Source organism: Manis javanica, chromosome 2 (genome assembly GCF_040802235.1).
Source record: "Manis javanica isolate MJ-LG chromosome 2, MJ_LKY, whole genome shotgun sequence".
Classification (NCBI taxonomy): domain Eukaryota; kingdom Metazoa; phylum Chordata; class Mammalia; order Pholidota; family Manidae; genus Manis; species Manis javanica.
The window spans coordinates 62,213,511-62,228,367 of record NC_133157.1 but is presented as its reverse complement, the minus strand read 5'-3'; the positions used below and the strand labels follow the sequence as shown (position 1 = coordinate 62,228,367).

Here is a 14,857-nt window from a genome sequence, read left to right as displayed (position 1 = left end):
AGAGGCTGATGACTTACTTTCTGTTTCTGAATGCCTTTTTTCATTTCTATCCCAATTAATATATAAGGCCAGGTTGTCACCTCCTGGTTTAACCTTGTGTGGCAAAGTCAAAGTCTCCTTTCTTTAATAACTAACAAGAGAGTCTGTGAGTCAACAAGTAAAGAAAGAAAAAGAATAATGATGGAAATGCCAGTGTTACTGCAACATTCAAACAAAAAACAGGAACAGATAGCACCCTGGAAAAATGTAATCAGGTAAGAGTTGGCCAAAGGTTTATTTCAGCAGGATGAAAGAATTTGAGGGACCTGAAAAACGGGAGATGTTCACATCTATTGGAGGAGAAAAAAACCTAATTCTTTCCACTTGGCTGTAAGAAGATAAGACCTTTTTGTTTCAGAAACTTGAGTGGTCAAGTTTCCCTCGGGTGGAGCTTACAAGGGAAATGCCTCAACTCTTGTCCAATGAGATCACTTGTGTCCATCACTATCACAGGCAAAAAAAGTAAAAAAGAATAGAACTTATGCACAAAGGGTCTCTGATCTCCCCTGTCCACAAAGGGATGCTTCCTATGCCATTCCTTAGGCAGAGAAATCACATAGAGTTGGGTGCCAGCAGCAGTAACAGAGTGAATTCAAGAGCCCAACCACTGCCCATAAAATGCATGCAAGTCTCCACCTGAGCACAGCACTTCAGAGCACCATAGTGTCTCCTGGATATGGAAGAATAAACAAAATAAAATTCACATAATTCAACAGTTATTTCCTATAACAATTCTGTATTTGTTCTTCATAAAAGAGGTGATGGTATAAAGCATTTAGCATTTGTGTTTGCACTTAGCTTGAGTCAGACCACCTAGTTCAATCCTTGATTCTTCTCTTATTAATGGAGGGAACTTAAGCAAGTTACTTAAACTTTTTTTGCTACAGACTCCTCAGCTATAAAATGAAGAAGATGATGATACACAGTATCTCATTCGATTCTTCCAACTGCCTTATAAGGTAACAACAGCCCTTACCTCATTAAGGAGGAAAGGAACTAATATGTGTGAAGTGGTTAGAAAGGTACCTCGCACATGATCAGTGCATTATAAGTGTTCGTTTATTACTTACTTTTCATTACCAGATAAAGTAGAACTTCCATGTGGCAATAGCATAAACAGTTCATAATTCATTCACTTGGCCTACCCATTTTGAACATCTAAGATTCTTTACTTTTATTAGGAGATTTTAAGTATTTCAAAAATGAGAGTATATAATTAGACTTCATTCATCTTTCTACATCGCATTATTTTAAACTTGCTTAATTTAAGTTAAGCATAAAAGGAGCATGCACTCTATGGGCTTTAGGTGTGACAACAGATTTTAGGTCCGTCGCAATTAGAACGGACAATTACTGTTGATCAATATGCAAAGGTTCTTATAGGTCTGAAATCGTTTCAGGTGTGTTCATGACAGGCCGGCAACAAGAGAGAGAAGATGCCTGCCCAGTTTGAGTCCAAGTAAAACTAGTGATGACACTTGTAGTGTGCCAGGCACTGTTCTTTTACACCGATTATTGTATTCAATTTTTACAATAGCCCCATGAGTAATGCCCCCATTTTACTGAGGGCATTAACAGAAACCGAGACACAAGAAAATTAAGTAATTTGCCTAAGGTCACCCAGCTGTGTGATGCTGAGATTTAAACCCAAATAGCCTACCCGCGAAGCCCAGGTGCACTTGTCTCACTATACCTCAAGTAGTTGTGATACACAAAATTCATCTAAGGTTCTTCCACTTTTTTCTTTCTTTAGGGCCTATTTCTTAAATACAGCTCTCTTGGCAACTGTATTGGGCATGGGTATGCTTATGACAAACACTTCAGAAAATACAGGAAGTCAGAAAAAAGATTCAAACATGATATTATTACCCAAACAGAACCATTATTAAAATTTTGGTGTACTATTTCCTTTCTAGATTTTTTCTAAGTACATGGTTTTGTTTTATATGTTAGTTTTACACAGTTGTGATCAAATTGTAAACACAATTTTAATCTTCCTTTTTTCACTGATAATATTGTAACATGGGCTATTCCATGCTAGTGGAAATTTTATAAACTTCCTTTATATAGGCTGCATAATGTACTGTTGCATGATATTTCCATAATATCGTTACCAATCCTTTTAAGTTGGGCATCTCACTATTTCCAGCTTTTTTACTGCTGGGTGAGTATGTTGGTCCCCTCTTTCCTGATAGTTTCCCTTCCGATATTTCTTCAGATTTTCCTCAGACACACAATGACCTTGCAATTCCTCTAGCCTTCCTTCCCTCAAAATGTATCTGCTGGAAAGGAGCTGATAAACTCATTCACACTAAGGTGTACATGGTTCATAAAGCTTAATTTTTTTTAAATCTCTTCAAGGATACTATAGCAATTGAAGCCAAAAGAATGAAGCGATAATTGTGGGGTTTTGGTCATCAGAAAAACTAGCTGGGGAGATCCCCAACCCTCTCCAATCAAAGCATAGACTTCACACTAGCAGAAAGGTACAGGGCTCACTTAATGTCAGGAAAGCTGACGAGAAGGCAGCCCAGAGCTGTGGAGGTGGTGATGTGGTAAAGGGAAGGAAACGGTCTGTATAAGCAAGGGTGCAAAAAATGGACAGAAGAATGGGAGAGAATTAGAAAATTCACATGGCGTATTTGGCACCACTTACCTAGTTTCTCCAACTCTCCCGTGTTTGCCTTTCCAACGCATTTGGCCCTCCCACCTTCTAGAACAACTTAGTCGAGTTCTCAGTTCTAATTACTCTGACAAGTCTCACAGTTTGGGGGCGTCTGGGAGGCGCAGAGCCAGTCACAAAGAGCAGAAGTGAAGTTCTCAGGGGGCCCATTCTAAGCCCCTGTGTCCACCCACGGACAATCCTGTTGGGGCTTCACCTCTTGAGACTCAGAGGAGATTCAACGCCTGTGGGGAGGATTAGAGGCCTCGTGTGAAAGTTCACAAAGTTCTGTTCTGCCCTTCAGCACTTTCTTTCCCTCCTCCTAGAGGCTTGCGGGCTTTGTGGACTGCGGGCCAACCCGAAGCTGCGTGGTGGAGCGAAGGGGACACAGAACTGGAAGGGGCCCCGCGTTCTCCAGGGCCCCGCTGGGAATGGCTGCTGTGGAAAGCAGGGAGGGGCGCAGGTGTGCAGAGTGAAGTCCAAGACAAAGGGGCCAGGGGCTTGGATTAGGGAGAGCAGGAAACCCTAAATCCGAAAACCTACCTGACCAAAAACACACAGAAAAGCGAGACTACGGTTGAGGGCTGGGGCTGGCGCAGGGTTCCCAAAGCAGCTGCTCAGCGGCAGCCGCATCGCCGGGCGCCCTCCCACGCCCGCCGCCCAGGGACCCCCGGCGCACACGCACGCAGCCACAGCCCGCCTCCCGGGGTCGCCGCTCCTCCCTCTGTCCTCGCTGGTTGGCCCTCGCCGCACAGCGCCGCGGCAGCAGGAGGAGCCGGCGCGCCCGCCACTCAGTCACCGAGCTGGCACGGGCGGCGGACGCGGCGCGCGGTCTCAGGTGGCGGCGGCGGCGGTGACAGCAGTGACAGCAGCGGCTACAGCAGCCAGTACGCACCCTGTGCCTCGCGCGCACGCATCCCGCCTCCACGCGCTGCCGGGCCGCCGCCGCCCCGGGTCCCCGGCCCCCGCACACAATAGCTGCCGCCGCCGCGGCTCCGAACCCCGGCGCCCGCCATGGGGAAGCCGGCGAGGAAGGGATGCGACTGCAGGCGCTTTCTGAAGAATAACTGGCTGCTGCTCGCCACCCTGGCCGCAGTGGTGCTAGGTGAGCGGCGTGGCGGGTGCGAGGCGCGCGCTCCCTCACGCGCTTCCAGCGCCCAGGCTGCGGGCGGGCGGGTGCGAGGTGGGCAACGCGGGGTCGGGCTCCCCCGGCGCCTCCTCAGCCTCGGACCCCGCGCGGGGCTTTCCCGGAGGGTGTTGATTTCTGCGCGAAGAACAAAGCTACTCGGGGACTCCCATTTGGGTGCCCCACGAGCGGCAGGTCCCTGCTTTGCCCAGAATGGTCAAAGGGTTTTTGGGAAGGGGAAAGGGAAGCAAGTAGCTCTGGGTTCTACCCGTTTGGAAGCGAGCATGGTGTAATATTTTTTAAATCTTACCTACTCCACCCTTTTTTTCCCTGGACCACGCTGCCAGGACAGAGATGAGTGTGGCTCTCGGTTGGTCTGGAAGAGACACCTCAGCCTCGGGGATGGCCAGGCCCCCGGGAGGAGATGGGGTGGGGATGTTGTTCTCCTTCACCCTGGGCCAGGTTCCTGCCAGATGCAGGGACGTGCAGCTTGGGCCCATTGGAGGTCATGGGGGAATTCAGCTAAGAGAACCCAAGATTTCACCCTTTCCCACCCTGCTAAAGAGCTGAAATAGCCTCTCTGAGCTTCCATGCTCCTCACATTGTTTTTCTACTGAAAACAATTTTTAAGTCAATTTACTTGTTTTTAAACAAGGGTGTATTTAAGTGATTCATTCTGACAGATCGCCGGACTAGGTGGATGTCAGAGCCATTGCTCAGAGGTGTGTAGTCTTCCTTTTTAGACTCTGAATTTTTGCCAGCTTGTTTGTTTTACAACTTGGGCTCCGGGATGCTCGGCTTTGGCTTGGAGCTATGTCTGTCTGTCTCCTTTCCTCCAGGAGCTGGCACAGGTTGGGTCACCCAAGGGATGAGACTCCTTTGAAGTCCTGCCTTCTACCTTCCCTTTGGAGACAGAAGCTGGGTTTGCTGGAAAGGGATCCTCAGGGTCGCATCTGCTTTTCCAGAATCTTGTGCAAAGTGAACTCAAGTTTCTAGTAAATAAATAACACCTCAGAATTGTCTTAGCAGAGGCCATTTGTGGGAGGGAAGAAGAGAAGTAGAGAAGCAGGTTTGGTCAACTTACCTCTGTTTCCCCCAATAAGGGCCAAGTGGCTTAGGATGTTTTTAGGGAAGGTTTATCCTACTTCATTACATATAAATAACAGATGCCACAAAGAAAGTGATTTTCCTGTAGTCAAATAGATGAGATGGTCTTGACTTACTTTCCTAGAGATAGGAGCCCAGAATTAATTGTTAAATCCCTTTATAAGGACAGTTTCAGGGTAACTATAGGCTGGCATTTCTCTCCTGCTTCCGTGTAGAAATGGAATAATCCTGCCTTTTCATCCATGGAGTTCTCTAGAGATGCTCACTTGTTAATCAAGTGTTGCACACCATTGTTGACTCCACCAATTCACTGGAGGCTGGTTTGGAAAAGATTTCGAGCAGTTGTTCCTGGCTTTTGGAACCTGTTGCATAAATACATCTTCAGGATCAAGGAGGATTACATACCCATTTTGTAGGTATGGTCTTTGGTGTCAAAAAGGCACTTTCCTCCAGTTTCAATGTGGATGAGCCCCAGGAGCTTGACTGAGATACTTTTCTCCAGAAAGGAAAAACTAGCACATAGGAATTTTAAGTGCCCAGGTGAAGTCTTCCTGGACATTTGCTCCTCTAGGAGCAAGTGTTTCTCCTCCTGGTCTGAGAATTGTCAAGCCCAGACCATCCACAATGTGTCCACAGGCCCTTCTTAGGAGCCTTCTCTTTTTCTTTTTCTTCAGAGCACTGAGCCTGGATGGAAATCATACCTGTGTTTTGGGCAGTCTACACTGGCTCATTTGTTTAACCAGGAATGAAATTCCAGCCAACTTATAACAGAAATTCTGGGTCTATTCATAAACCCTCACTTGGTCATGATAGTAAGTTTATTTTTATAATGGTCTTGTTTGATACAGAAAATCACAACCATTCTCATGCAGCCTCCTTTCTGGACCTTTTATCATGTGGATCTTAAAGAAGGAAAAACTAAATGTGTTAACTACCCCGACAACATGTCATCTTCTGATTACAGCCATTGAAATGCTTGGTCCCTGCTATACTTCAGCAGCCCTAACACTTTAAAATATTTTGATTATTAAAATGAGAGTCAAAGGTTTTTATGAGCCACCTTAAAGCCTCTGATTTTTTAAGACAGAGCATGTAAGAGTCATGCAATTAAAGGTTATTTTTATTATGTGTGAAAGTGAACTCTTTTCATGGAAAAGGGGTTCATAATAGCTAAATATTTTCTCAAATTATTATTCAAAGATAAAGGGATTGAATAGTTAAGTGACCATCTTTGTTAATTTCTGTGAAACCCTACCAGGTCTTGGAAAGAATATCTGGGATTTCCAGATGATATACTAAAATATCATTAGGAACAATTTTCATTGCTTTCATTATAACTGTTATGGGCTTTTTCCCTGCTTCTCTAGTGTAGTAGAGAGACCGCAGATCCTGGAGTTAAGAGCCCTGGTTTTGAATTCTGTCACTACCAGGCTCTGCCACTTAGACAAATCCCTTATTCTCTGGGATCCTGAATTTCCTCATCTGGAAAATTGGGATACTAGTTATTACCTCATTTTTTATTAGAGCTGATTAAGATAATGTGAAACTACCCTCTTGTGTGGCTGTCATGTAATAGGCATTCTAATAAATGCTATTTTAAGGTAAATCTGAATAAGTTGATTCTGAAGAAATTAATATTTTCTTATGAAATAAGGTTTCTCATGGTCTTTCTCTGTTCTGCTTACTGTCTGGCCTATAATTTAGAGTTTAAGTTGATTCAAGTGTTTTGATGACATCTTCTATCTAGGTAAATACCAGCCTCCAGAGCATTATCCAATTTTTTTAAAGGATATGTCAAGGATTAATCATTTTGTTTTGTGCCCCATATCCTGATTTTCAATTAGTTTAACAGGCAGAAATTCCAAGGGAAGAAGTTTTGTGCTTCAACTGGGAATTCTGTCCACAAGCAGAATCACCATGTATGAGAATTCTGTGTCAGAGCATTCTGATCATGTGAGCTAATAATGATTGTATCATGTATGATGTCAGTAAAGTGCTCGTGGAACCCTCACTCTATTCACAGCATAAAGCTGAATCTTTCTGTCCAGACTGGTTGTGCTTTTTTTTCAGTCATTTGAAAACTCTGATTCCCAGCTTAAGAATTTTGGGGGAAGAAAATAGATGCTATTAACATGACAGAACTGGCAAGCTTATTTATTCTGAATAATTTTCCTCAGAGCACTAAGGAAGCAATCATTTATGAGATTCAGATTGCAATGTCTAAAATTGAGAACAATTCCTTCATGTTCTTACTAATGCCCTTGCCCCAGCCTCCCACCTCCTACACTGGAACTCTTGTAGTGTATTATGTGGCTGTGCTAATTTGAGTTGTGATATATGCTCCCTTGCTCTGTTGTTATATGTCTGTGAAGCCCCTGAGGACAGGGTCCAGCAGTAGCTCAGGCTGATCCAAGCCTAGCACCTCATTTGCATGGAGCCTTGTGTACAGCAATATTCAAAATGTATTTCGCTATCAGTGAAGCCCATTTGCTCTGGCAAGTCCCAGGCCTGGTACTGCTGGGCCTCCAGTCGGTTCAGCCTTGGCATATGCCTGCAGTAACCAACATGGAAATCATTTGTTCATTTAACAAACATGTATTGGGCCCTTTTGTATGCCAAAGACTGTTCACAGCAGTGAACAAAACAATGAAAATCCCATCCTCATGGAACTTACATTCAAGTTAGAGAGAGGCAGACAGTAAACTGAATAAATAGACTGAAGTACAAAGTGGAGTGTGTGGATGGTGAGAGTGTACCAGAGGACCACAAAGCAGGCAGGGGGCTGGGTGCCGACAGCTTGGGGAGAAGAGCAGTGATGTGGTCTGGTTGTATTTTAATCAGCTCTCCTTGGCTACCGTTTTGACCATAGGCCAGAGGCAAGGGTGGAAGGGGAGACCAGCTAGGAGGCTAGTGGAATTAGCCTACTATGTATTTTACTTACTACTTTTCCAATCTCATTTCCATCATGGCTAGTGAAATATTAGGAAATGCTTTTGAAATGTTTTTTGCAACCATAAAGTGTTATTATTTTGCCATTATGTGGTTGAGGAAACAGAGCAGTGGAGAATTTGCTCAGGGTAACTCATATAATAACTAGCAACACCAGGTCTTCCTGTTCTTTCCCTGGCTGTCCTCTGGCTGCTTCTCTCCTCCTTCATCTTACTCCCCATCTCCCTGTCACTGTGCTCCTTGCTGACCCTCCTGGGAACCATGGTAGTCTGGCTGTGTGCCATGCTGGGGTGGGAGAAAAGGATTCCATAGCATGCACTCTGGTCTATAGCCACCCCCTTCTTCCCTGAGACTGAGAAGGGGCATAAATGTGCCTCCCCAGGACTCTAAGAATTGCAGTGTGTCACTGAGGAATACTGCTCCAGTGGGGTTTGCTAGCCTGGTCAGCCAGGCCAGCCTCCGCTCTGCACTGAGACCCAGCCTTATGTCTCTGACCATGAGGCTGCTCTGTCATTTCCACCTTTGAAGTCTGCCCTTCCTACCTTCACACAGAGAGGTGGGCATGGCTGGAACAGGGGATGTGATTGAGGGACATAGAAAAACAAAAATCACAAAAGGAGGTTGAGGCCACATCCGGGAGGGTGTGGAATGCCCAGCCCCTGCATGAGGTTGGGCAATGATGCAGAGCTGTGCTTAGAGAAGATCATTAAGACAAACAGTTGTGGAAAGTGGATCCAAGAGGCAATCTTGCAGATGGGCAGACCACCAAGGGGATTACTCTGAAGGTCTGGGCAGGGAGAGATGGTGGCCTCAGCTGGACAGCAGCAGCAGGAGTGGGAAGGAAAAGGCAGCTATGCAAGGTGTCCAGCAGGTTAACCTGATTTGGCCCTTGGGAGAAGGAGGCTGCAATCTTTAGCAGAAGAGGGAATCCTGGAAGGGATACTGGCTTGAAAGAGAACTATTGTACTAACCTACTGTACATAATCAATACCTATTTGGTATTTATTACTCTAGAGTTAGAATATATTTGAATTTTTCTGCTTCCCCATCCTACCCTTGAGCCCTTGAGGGAAAGAATTCTGTGTCACCCCTCTCTGTACCCACAGCACCTGTCACAATGCCTGGTAGGCTCAATACATTTTTGAATTGTTGAGCCATTTATGACCCAGCTTATTATTAGTAAGCCATTGTATTTGTTTGTTGAATGAATATATGAGTCCAAAGCTTAGCTTGAACTCCAGTTCTTCCATAAGTTCTTCTCTGCCTACTTCACCTTCCTCTGATCTGCATCAGTAATACAGATTAACATAGTTTACAGATACACAAGTCACAGATGTAGAACAATGAACTCAACATCAAAGTCACTTCACCCTCCCATAGTGACCTTTAACCCTCATTTAGTTGCCTACAGAAGATCTCTTCTTCCACAGTTTACATATATACCAGGCATGTTAATATTTTCTTTCTCAAAAGTAGCTTATAGACCCCTTGAGAGTAAAAGCACTCCTCTTAACCCCTAGCAGGCACTGGAAAATAGGATGAGACTTTACAGTAATGAGATTGACTCATACAAGCTATGTTAAGAAAGGGTATCTGATACTTAAACTCTCCAGGCCTTTGCTTCTTATCAGAAAGAAAAGGAGTTTAGATTACCTGGAAGAGCAAAGAGGATTCCATTCATGTGGCAACTCCCATTTATAGGTAGTAGACTGTCTGGTGTAGTATGTTCATTAAGAAAGAATTGGAAACAAAAGTTCTAAAATTGATTAGTAGTGTCTGCCAAGGGCTTAGGATCAGGAAATAGGGGCACATGTGCTGCATACTTGTTGATCCTGTTAGATTTCTGAGGTCCCTTCTACTTTTAAGATCCTTTAGCTCTCTGATCGTATGGGTCATTCCTCGGTTCATTGCTGGGAGCCAGAGGAGCTCTTCTGCAGGCAACTAAGTGAGGGTTAAAGGTCACTTTGGGAGGATGAAGTGACTTTGATGTTGAGTCCATCGTTCTACATCTGTGACTTGGGTATAATAACATAAATTGTGTATGGGTTTATTACCAGAGTAATGTTCCATTGTATGTATATTGGTATCTGTATCTATATCTTGTGTGTATCTGTTTAATGAAGTATCTTGGAGAAGAAGTCTTTTAGCTGGCTTGGCCCAAGTTCTACATATTGATCAATTAGGAGAGGAATTTTGGGCTTTGAATACCTATCCCTGATGCTTTCATTTTTGAAACCAAATCAGAACCCACCAGATTTGGGGTATCACTGAAAATATTCTGATTTTGTATTATTCTATGCATGGTATGTACATCAAGGTTATCAAACCAAAACCCACACAAAGCTATCTAAACTCAGAATTATAAAATGAATATTTAAAAAATTATCGTCAGTGTTAGACTTTGCATATCAGGGTTGTATACACATTCTTAATGCCATCAATTGGGATTGCTAAAGTACAGACAAGGGAAAAGGGTATGTGTGTGTGTGTGTGTGTCTGTCTATTCAGATTTAATACTTAGAAAAGAGAGGATAATTGAGATACTTAGTATCTTGTTAGCTGGTATTTAATTTGAGATACACTGTTTTATTAGTATAAAAAAACTACTAATCAAAGTTACCCACTTGTCAAAAATTCAAGCAGCAGATATAAGAAGTAAAGGAAACTTCAAATGAAGACACATGATGGGGAATATTACTGTGTGCCAAATCGTTATGTGATAGAGCTCATTTAGTAGTATGGATGGGTTAAAACCCTGGGTTAGTCAGACAAGATGTAAATAAATGCAATTAGGAATTAGCTATTGGAAAGCATGCACATGCTCATGTGAGCACATGCTTGTAGAGAGAGAAAGCTTTTCAGATTAATTACTTGTGAGAAATTGTGCTCATATTTAACAGAGATGAGACTGAAAATAACTGTCCTCTAGGGAGTCAGTGACACACTGGCCTGGTGCCAGGGAAGCTCTGTTCGCCTGTGGAACTTCAACTACCCCCAGTGTCCATGTCACTGGAGATCAGATCCAGGGTAACATATACTGTGGGGACTTGAACACTCTCAAAGGAAACAAACTCATTTTGGATGACATCAGGTGGCCCATTTAAACTCCCTTGCAGTCTTGTCTGTTAAAGTAGCATGTTTTCAATAGCCTAACATACATACAATAGCTAAACATACATCTCACAGAAGACAATATTGGAGATAGTTGTTATTAAGCCAATAATTCACTTTGGAGCTATAGTGTAGCTCAGTGGATAGATTTAGAAGGAGCTAATTCATTATACTTGCTAAGAAAACAGCCCCAAATTGCAACAAAGAGTCCTCTGTTGTAGTGTGCTCCACAGTAACACCTCTGTTAATGGAAAGGAAGTGTTTTGGTGACTCACTCATTGCCAGAAATGTTACTACCCTACGTTTGAAAAATATCTGCAGACTGCCTGTTCCATTAGCAGAGGTAGAATATTTCCTTTCCAGCAAATACTCCTGCACTTTCTGGAATGGATGGACCTTGTCCCACCTCACAGGTACTCCATGCTGTGTGTCCTGGGTCATTCCTTCCCCAGCTCCAGCTGTGTGAACTCTGAGCAGTTGTCCCCACTCAGCCAGGACTATGAGGACACTGCCTCGTTCTCCATCACAAGACCCAGAACCATCACTGAGGGGATAAGACCCACCTAATAACTCCTTCATGCTTAGGCTGAGGTCTTTGTTCCCAGGGACCTTCTTGGTCACAGAGTCCCTAACTGTGTCCATAGACTATCGTCACAACAAATTTTCACATGTCCAGGAAGGGTCCTGATACCATCATCATGTGACTCTGCTACATCTACATATTAAAGCTTTTGGTACTGGAACTTCCCCTCAGAAATAACCTCAGAGAGGGTCCGCACTGGGTGTTTATTCTTATAAACGGCACTGAGGCAATAACTATTTGGGTTCAGTGCTCCCAAGTGGTTAAAACTGCATTTAATTACTCAACTAAGAGGAAACCCTTAGAAGAGAGAGCTTAAGTCAGATTATATAATCAAATTATTTTTCTACCACTGTCCTGTTGCTTGAGAGTTACTTAGTTACTCATAAGTCAGTGAAGAATTAAGTCAACTAAAAAATGCCCCATCACCAGAAATGACTAACCACAGAAAGCCTGATCTCCAAGCCTCTTCCCATTACTGGAAAATAAACTGATTTTGCTCAATTTCTCTGGGTATTTCATATATTTATTTGTTTTCTGAGCAACCTAACCACTATACAGGTTTCATATAAGATATCCCAAATTATGAGACAATAAGGGAGACACATTTTTCTCCTTTACAAGTTATGTGATTAGCCAAGCCAAACTTAATAGCTAATGTTTATTGAGGGCTTAGTCTCACTTTTATGCACAATTTATTTCCCATTTGACCCTCAGCCCAGAGGGGCAGGAAGTTTACGCATTTTTATAGATGAGGAGACTGAGATTTACAAGGCTTGTCATGTGGCTAAGGTCACAGTCAGAGCTGGGATTTGCACCCAGGACTGTTTGACTACTTCCTTCCTAGCAAAATTTGATACACCTAATTGATAGTTCAAATCATTCTTATAGATTTCATTCCTGTACAGTAGCTAAATAAAGCCTATTACCCTCCCTCTTGTTCCGTCCATTATATCCTGGTTCTTCTTTATCTTGTCCTTTAACTTTCTCCCATTCTTCTCCTTCATAAACCTTCTGTTTGAACTTGTATTCTAGTTCAGTTTGTCTGATAGTTTCTTTCCCAGGATATGTTATGCTTATCTGCCCTGATGCTTTTACTTGTATACTTCACCCACTGTTATCCTACCCATCCTTGAAGATGGATCTAATACTCACTTTAATCACATAGGCTTCTCTGACCGCTCAATAAGAGATAGCCTCTTTTCTTTCTGCTCTTATGACACCTAATTTATATTCCCACATTATACTGCATTTGCACCACTCCCAATCCTACCCTGTGGCAGACATCACTAGTTGATTGCAGCAGTCTTTACCAGGGAAGCTTTGTGATGACCTCAGAATCCCCCAAACTATCCCCCAGGCAACCACCGTTAATCAAAGGGAATTGGCATGCAAGATGAAAACCATTGTCCATTGCTGGGAAAATCTATTCATTTAGCAATCAATTAGGAACTCAATGTAAAGTGAACATGTATTGATGTTACTGGCAAGAGATTTAGAGTTGAAGTCTGTGTTTTGTCTTAGACTGCCAAAGCCAATACCTGCACAGATATTATTAACATGAGCCTAAATGTGGTAAAAGCTGCAAGAAAGCTACAATGTGCCTTGAGCCTTTGTAGAGGAGAGTTGGAATTGGGGAAGAGTTCTTGGAGAAGACTACGAATGTCCTTAAGCAGTTGTGGTAGGATTTCTGGGTTTTAAGATTGGAAAGATTACAAGCTCAGGTAGAGATAATGATAAGAAATGGTATCAGTAAAGGGGCCTTTATCCTATCTTCACCCAATTTCAGTATTATATGGAACTACTATTAATATGTGTATTGTTAGGTTTTCACTTCTCTTTCTTACTTCAGTGTGGGTAAAATTGCAGTATTTCCAGAATCTCTCACCTGGCCTTAGTGCATTTCCATATCAGTAGGTATTCCAAGGGGTGGAGAGAAGTAGCCCATCTCCATATCAATAGGTGATTACAAGGGGGGTGGAGAGTGAGCGGACACCTGGATTGGAGTGATATTTGGGGGGTCTTTTTGTAGCAGAGTGGTGAGAGACACAGGCAAGCAGAAGTAGACGACTGCTTATAAGCAATAAATGGGTTTCTCCCACTTTATTTCTCCTTTTGACTGATTTTGGCTTCAAAATTTGCCCCAGGCTGGAAGGAACATATTTTCCTCCTGGAGTTGCACTCAGTTTCCTTAGAATAAAGAAATACTGCCTTATATGGATGTGTCACCCTCATAGCATCTAGCATTGCATCTATTTCATAGGAAATGCCCCAAAATGTTTTTGACTGATTACAGAACCTCCCACATTGAAGAGGAGGTAAAATGTTGATAAACTTATCCCATTGACCCCCTAGTTACCCACTTAGTTATGTGGGCTTTTGAATGAAGACCCTGGAGAACTCCTATCCAAGCCATAGTCATCCCAAATATACTTTACTCAGAGGTGGACGTCCCAGAAGAGCAAGCATAGTCAGTAGCAGTTCTGAAGCCATTTTAGTGTAAACTCATCATGGCCCAAAAGCTCCCAGACTGGAGGCCATCTCTCCACCTTGAGGAAGATCTGACCTTCTCAGGAAATCAGTGCCAGAACCAGCCTGCTCTCCAGAGAATTACCTGGACTCGTTAGAATGGAAGATCCATCTGGTTTCCCAAAGTCAGTCCATAGCATGGAGCTGAATCAGCCTTGGATGGTAGAACCATTCTGAATATGATACTTAGCAACTTCTTTGTCTTTTAGTGGAGGTATTTCTAAGTTTGCCCCCGCCATCCATTCTTGTCCACATTTTGACCGCTGCTTTCCTTTTCTGGAGATTTTTTTCTATCATAAGAATAATTAGCCTGTCCTGTGCTGCCTGTTCCAGTAGACCTTGAGCTTGAACTGCTTGGATAAACACTAGACTTAGTCATTAAAGAGTTTGATGATGGGTTTTTACTTTTTTATTAGCAAAAGTTAATGGTCAACCAGGAGACGTAACAGATTTGCTCCATTTCTGCTTTCTCTTCATTGATTCCTTTCTTACACCTAGAGACTTTCCTAAGTTTCCATCACATGGAAAAGATCCTGAGTTCCACGGAGTAGTGGAGATGGAGATCTTGTTGCTAATTCAGAAGTTTCTAAGAGAAACAAGCCCAAGAAACATGCCCAGGTCTCCTCTGTAACTGGTTTGCCACCTGCATTGAATGTTAGTATTTTCCAGTAGTCTACAACTAGCTTGTTTATTTTTGGGGAAAAAAAACAATTAAAAGTTTTCATCAGTTGTTTAACTGGAAATAATTGAGTAA

At 43.1% G+C, this 14,857-nt stretch overlaps 1 protein-coding gene across 1 annotated transcript in view; it reads left to right on the top strand.

The window, feature by feature from the left end:
- The first annotated feature begins 3,482 nt into the window (after positions 1–3,482).
- SLC1A1 (solute carrier family 1 member 1) overlaps positions 3,483–14,857 on the top strand; it is a 66,646-nt gene continuing 55,271 nt past the window's right edge. Inside the window, exon 1 of the mRNA XM_017651322.3 lies at positions 3,483–3,806. Within this exon, the coding sequence (XP_017506811.1) occupies positions 3,716–3,806 (91 nt within the window). The 5' untranslated portion in view covers positions 3,483–3,715. The remainder of the gene's footprint in view (positions 3,807–14,857) is intronic.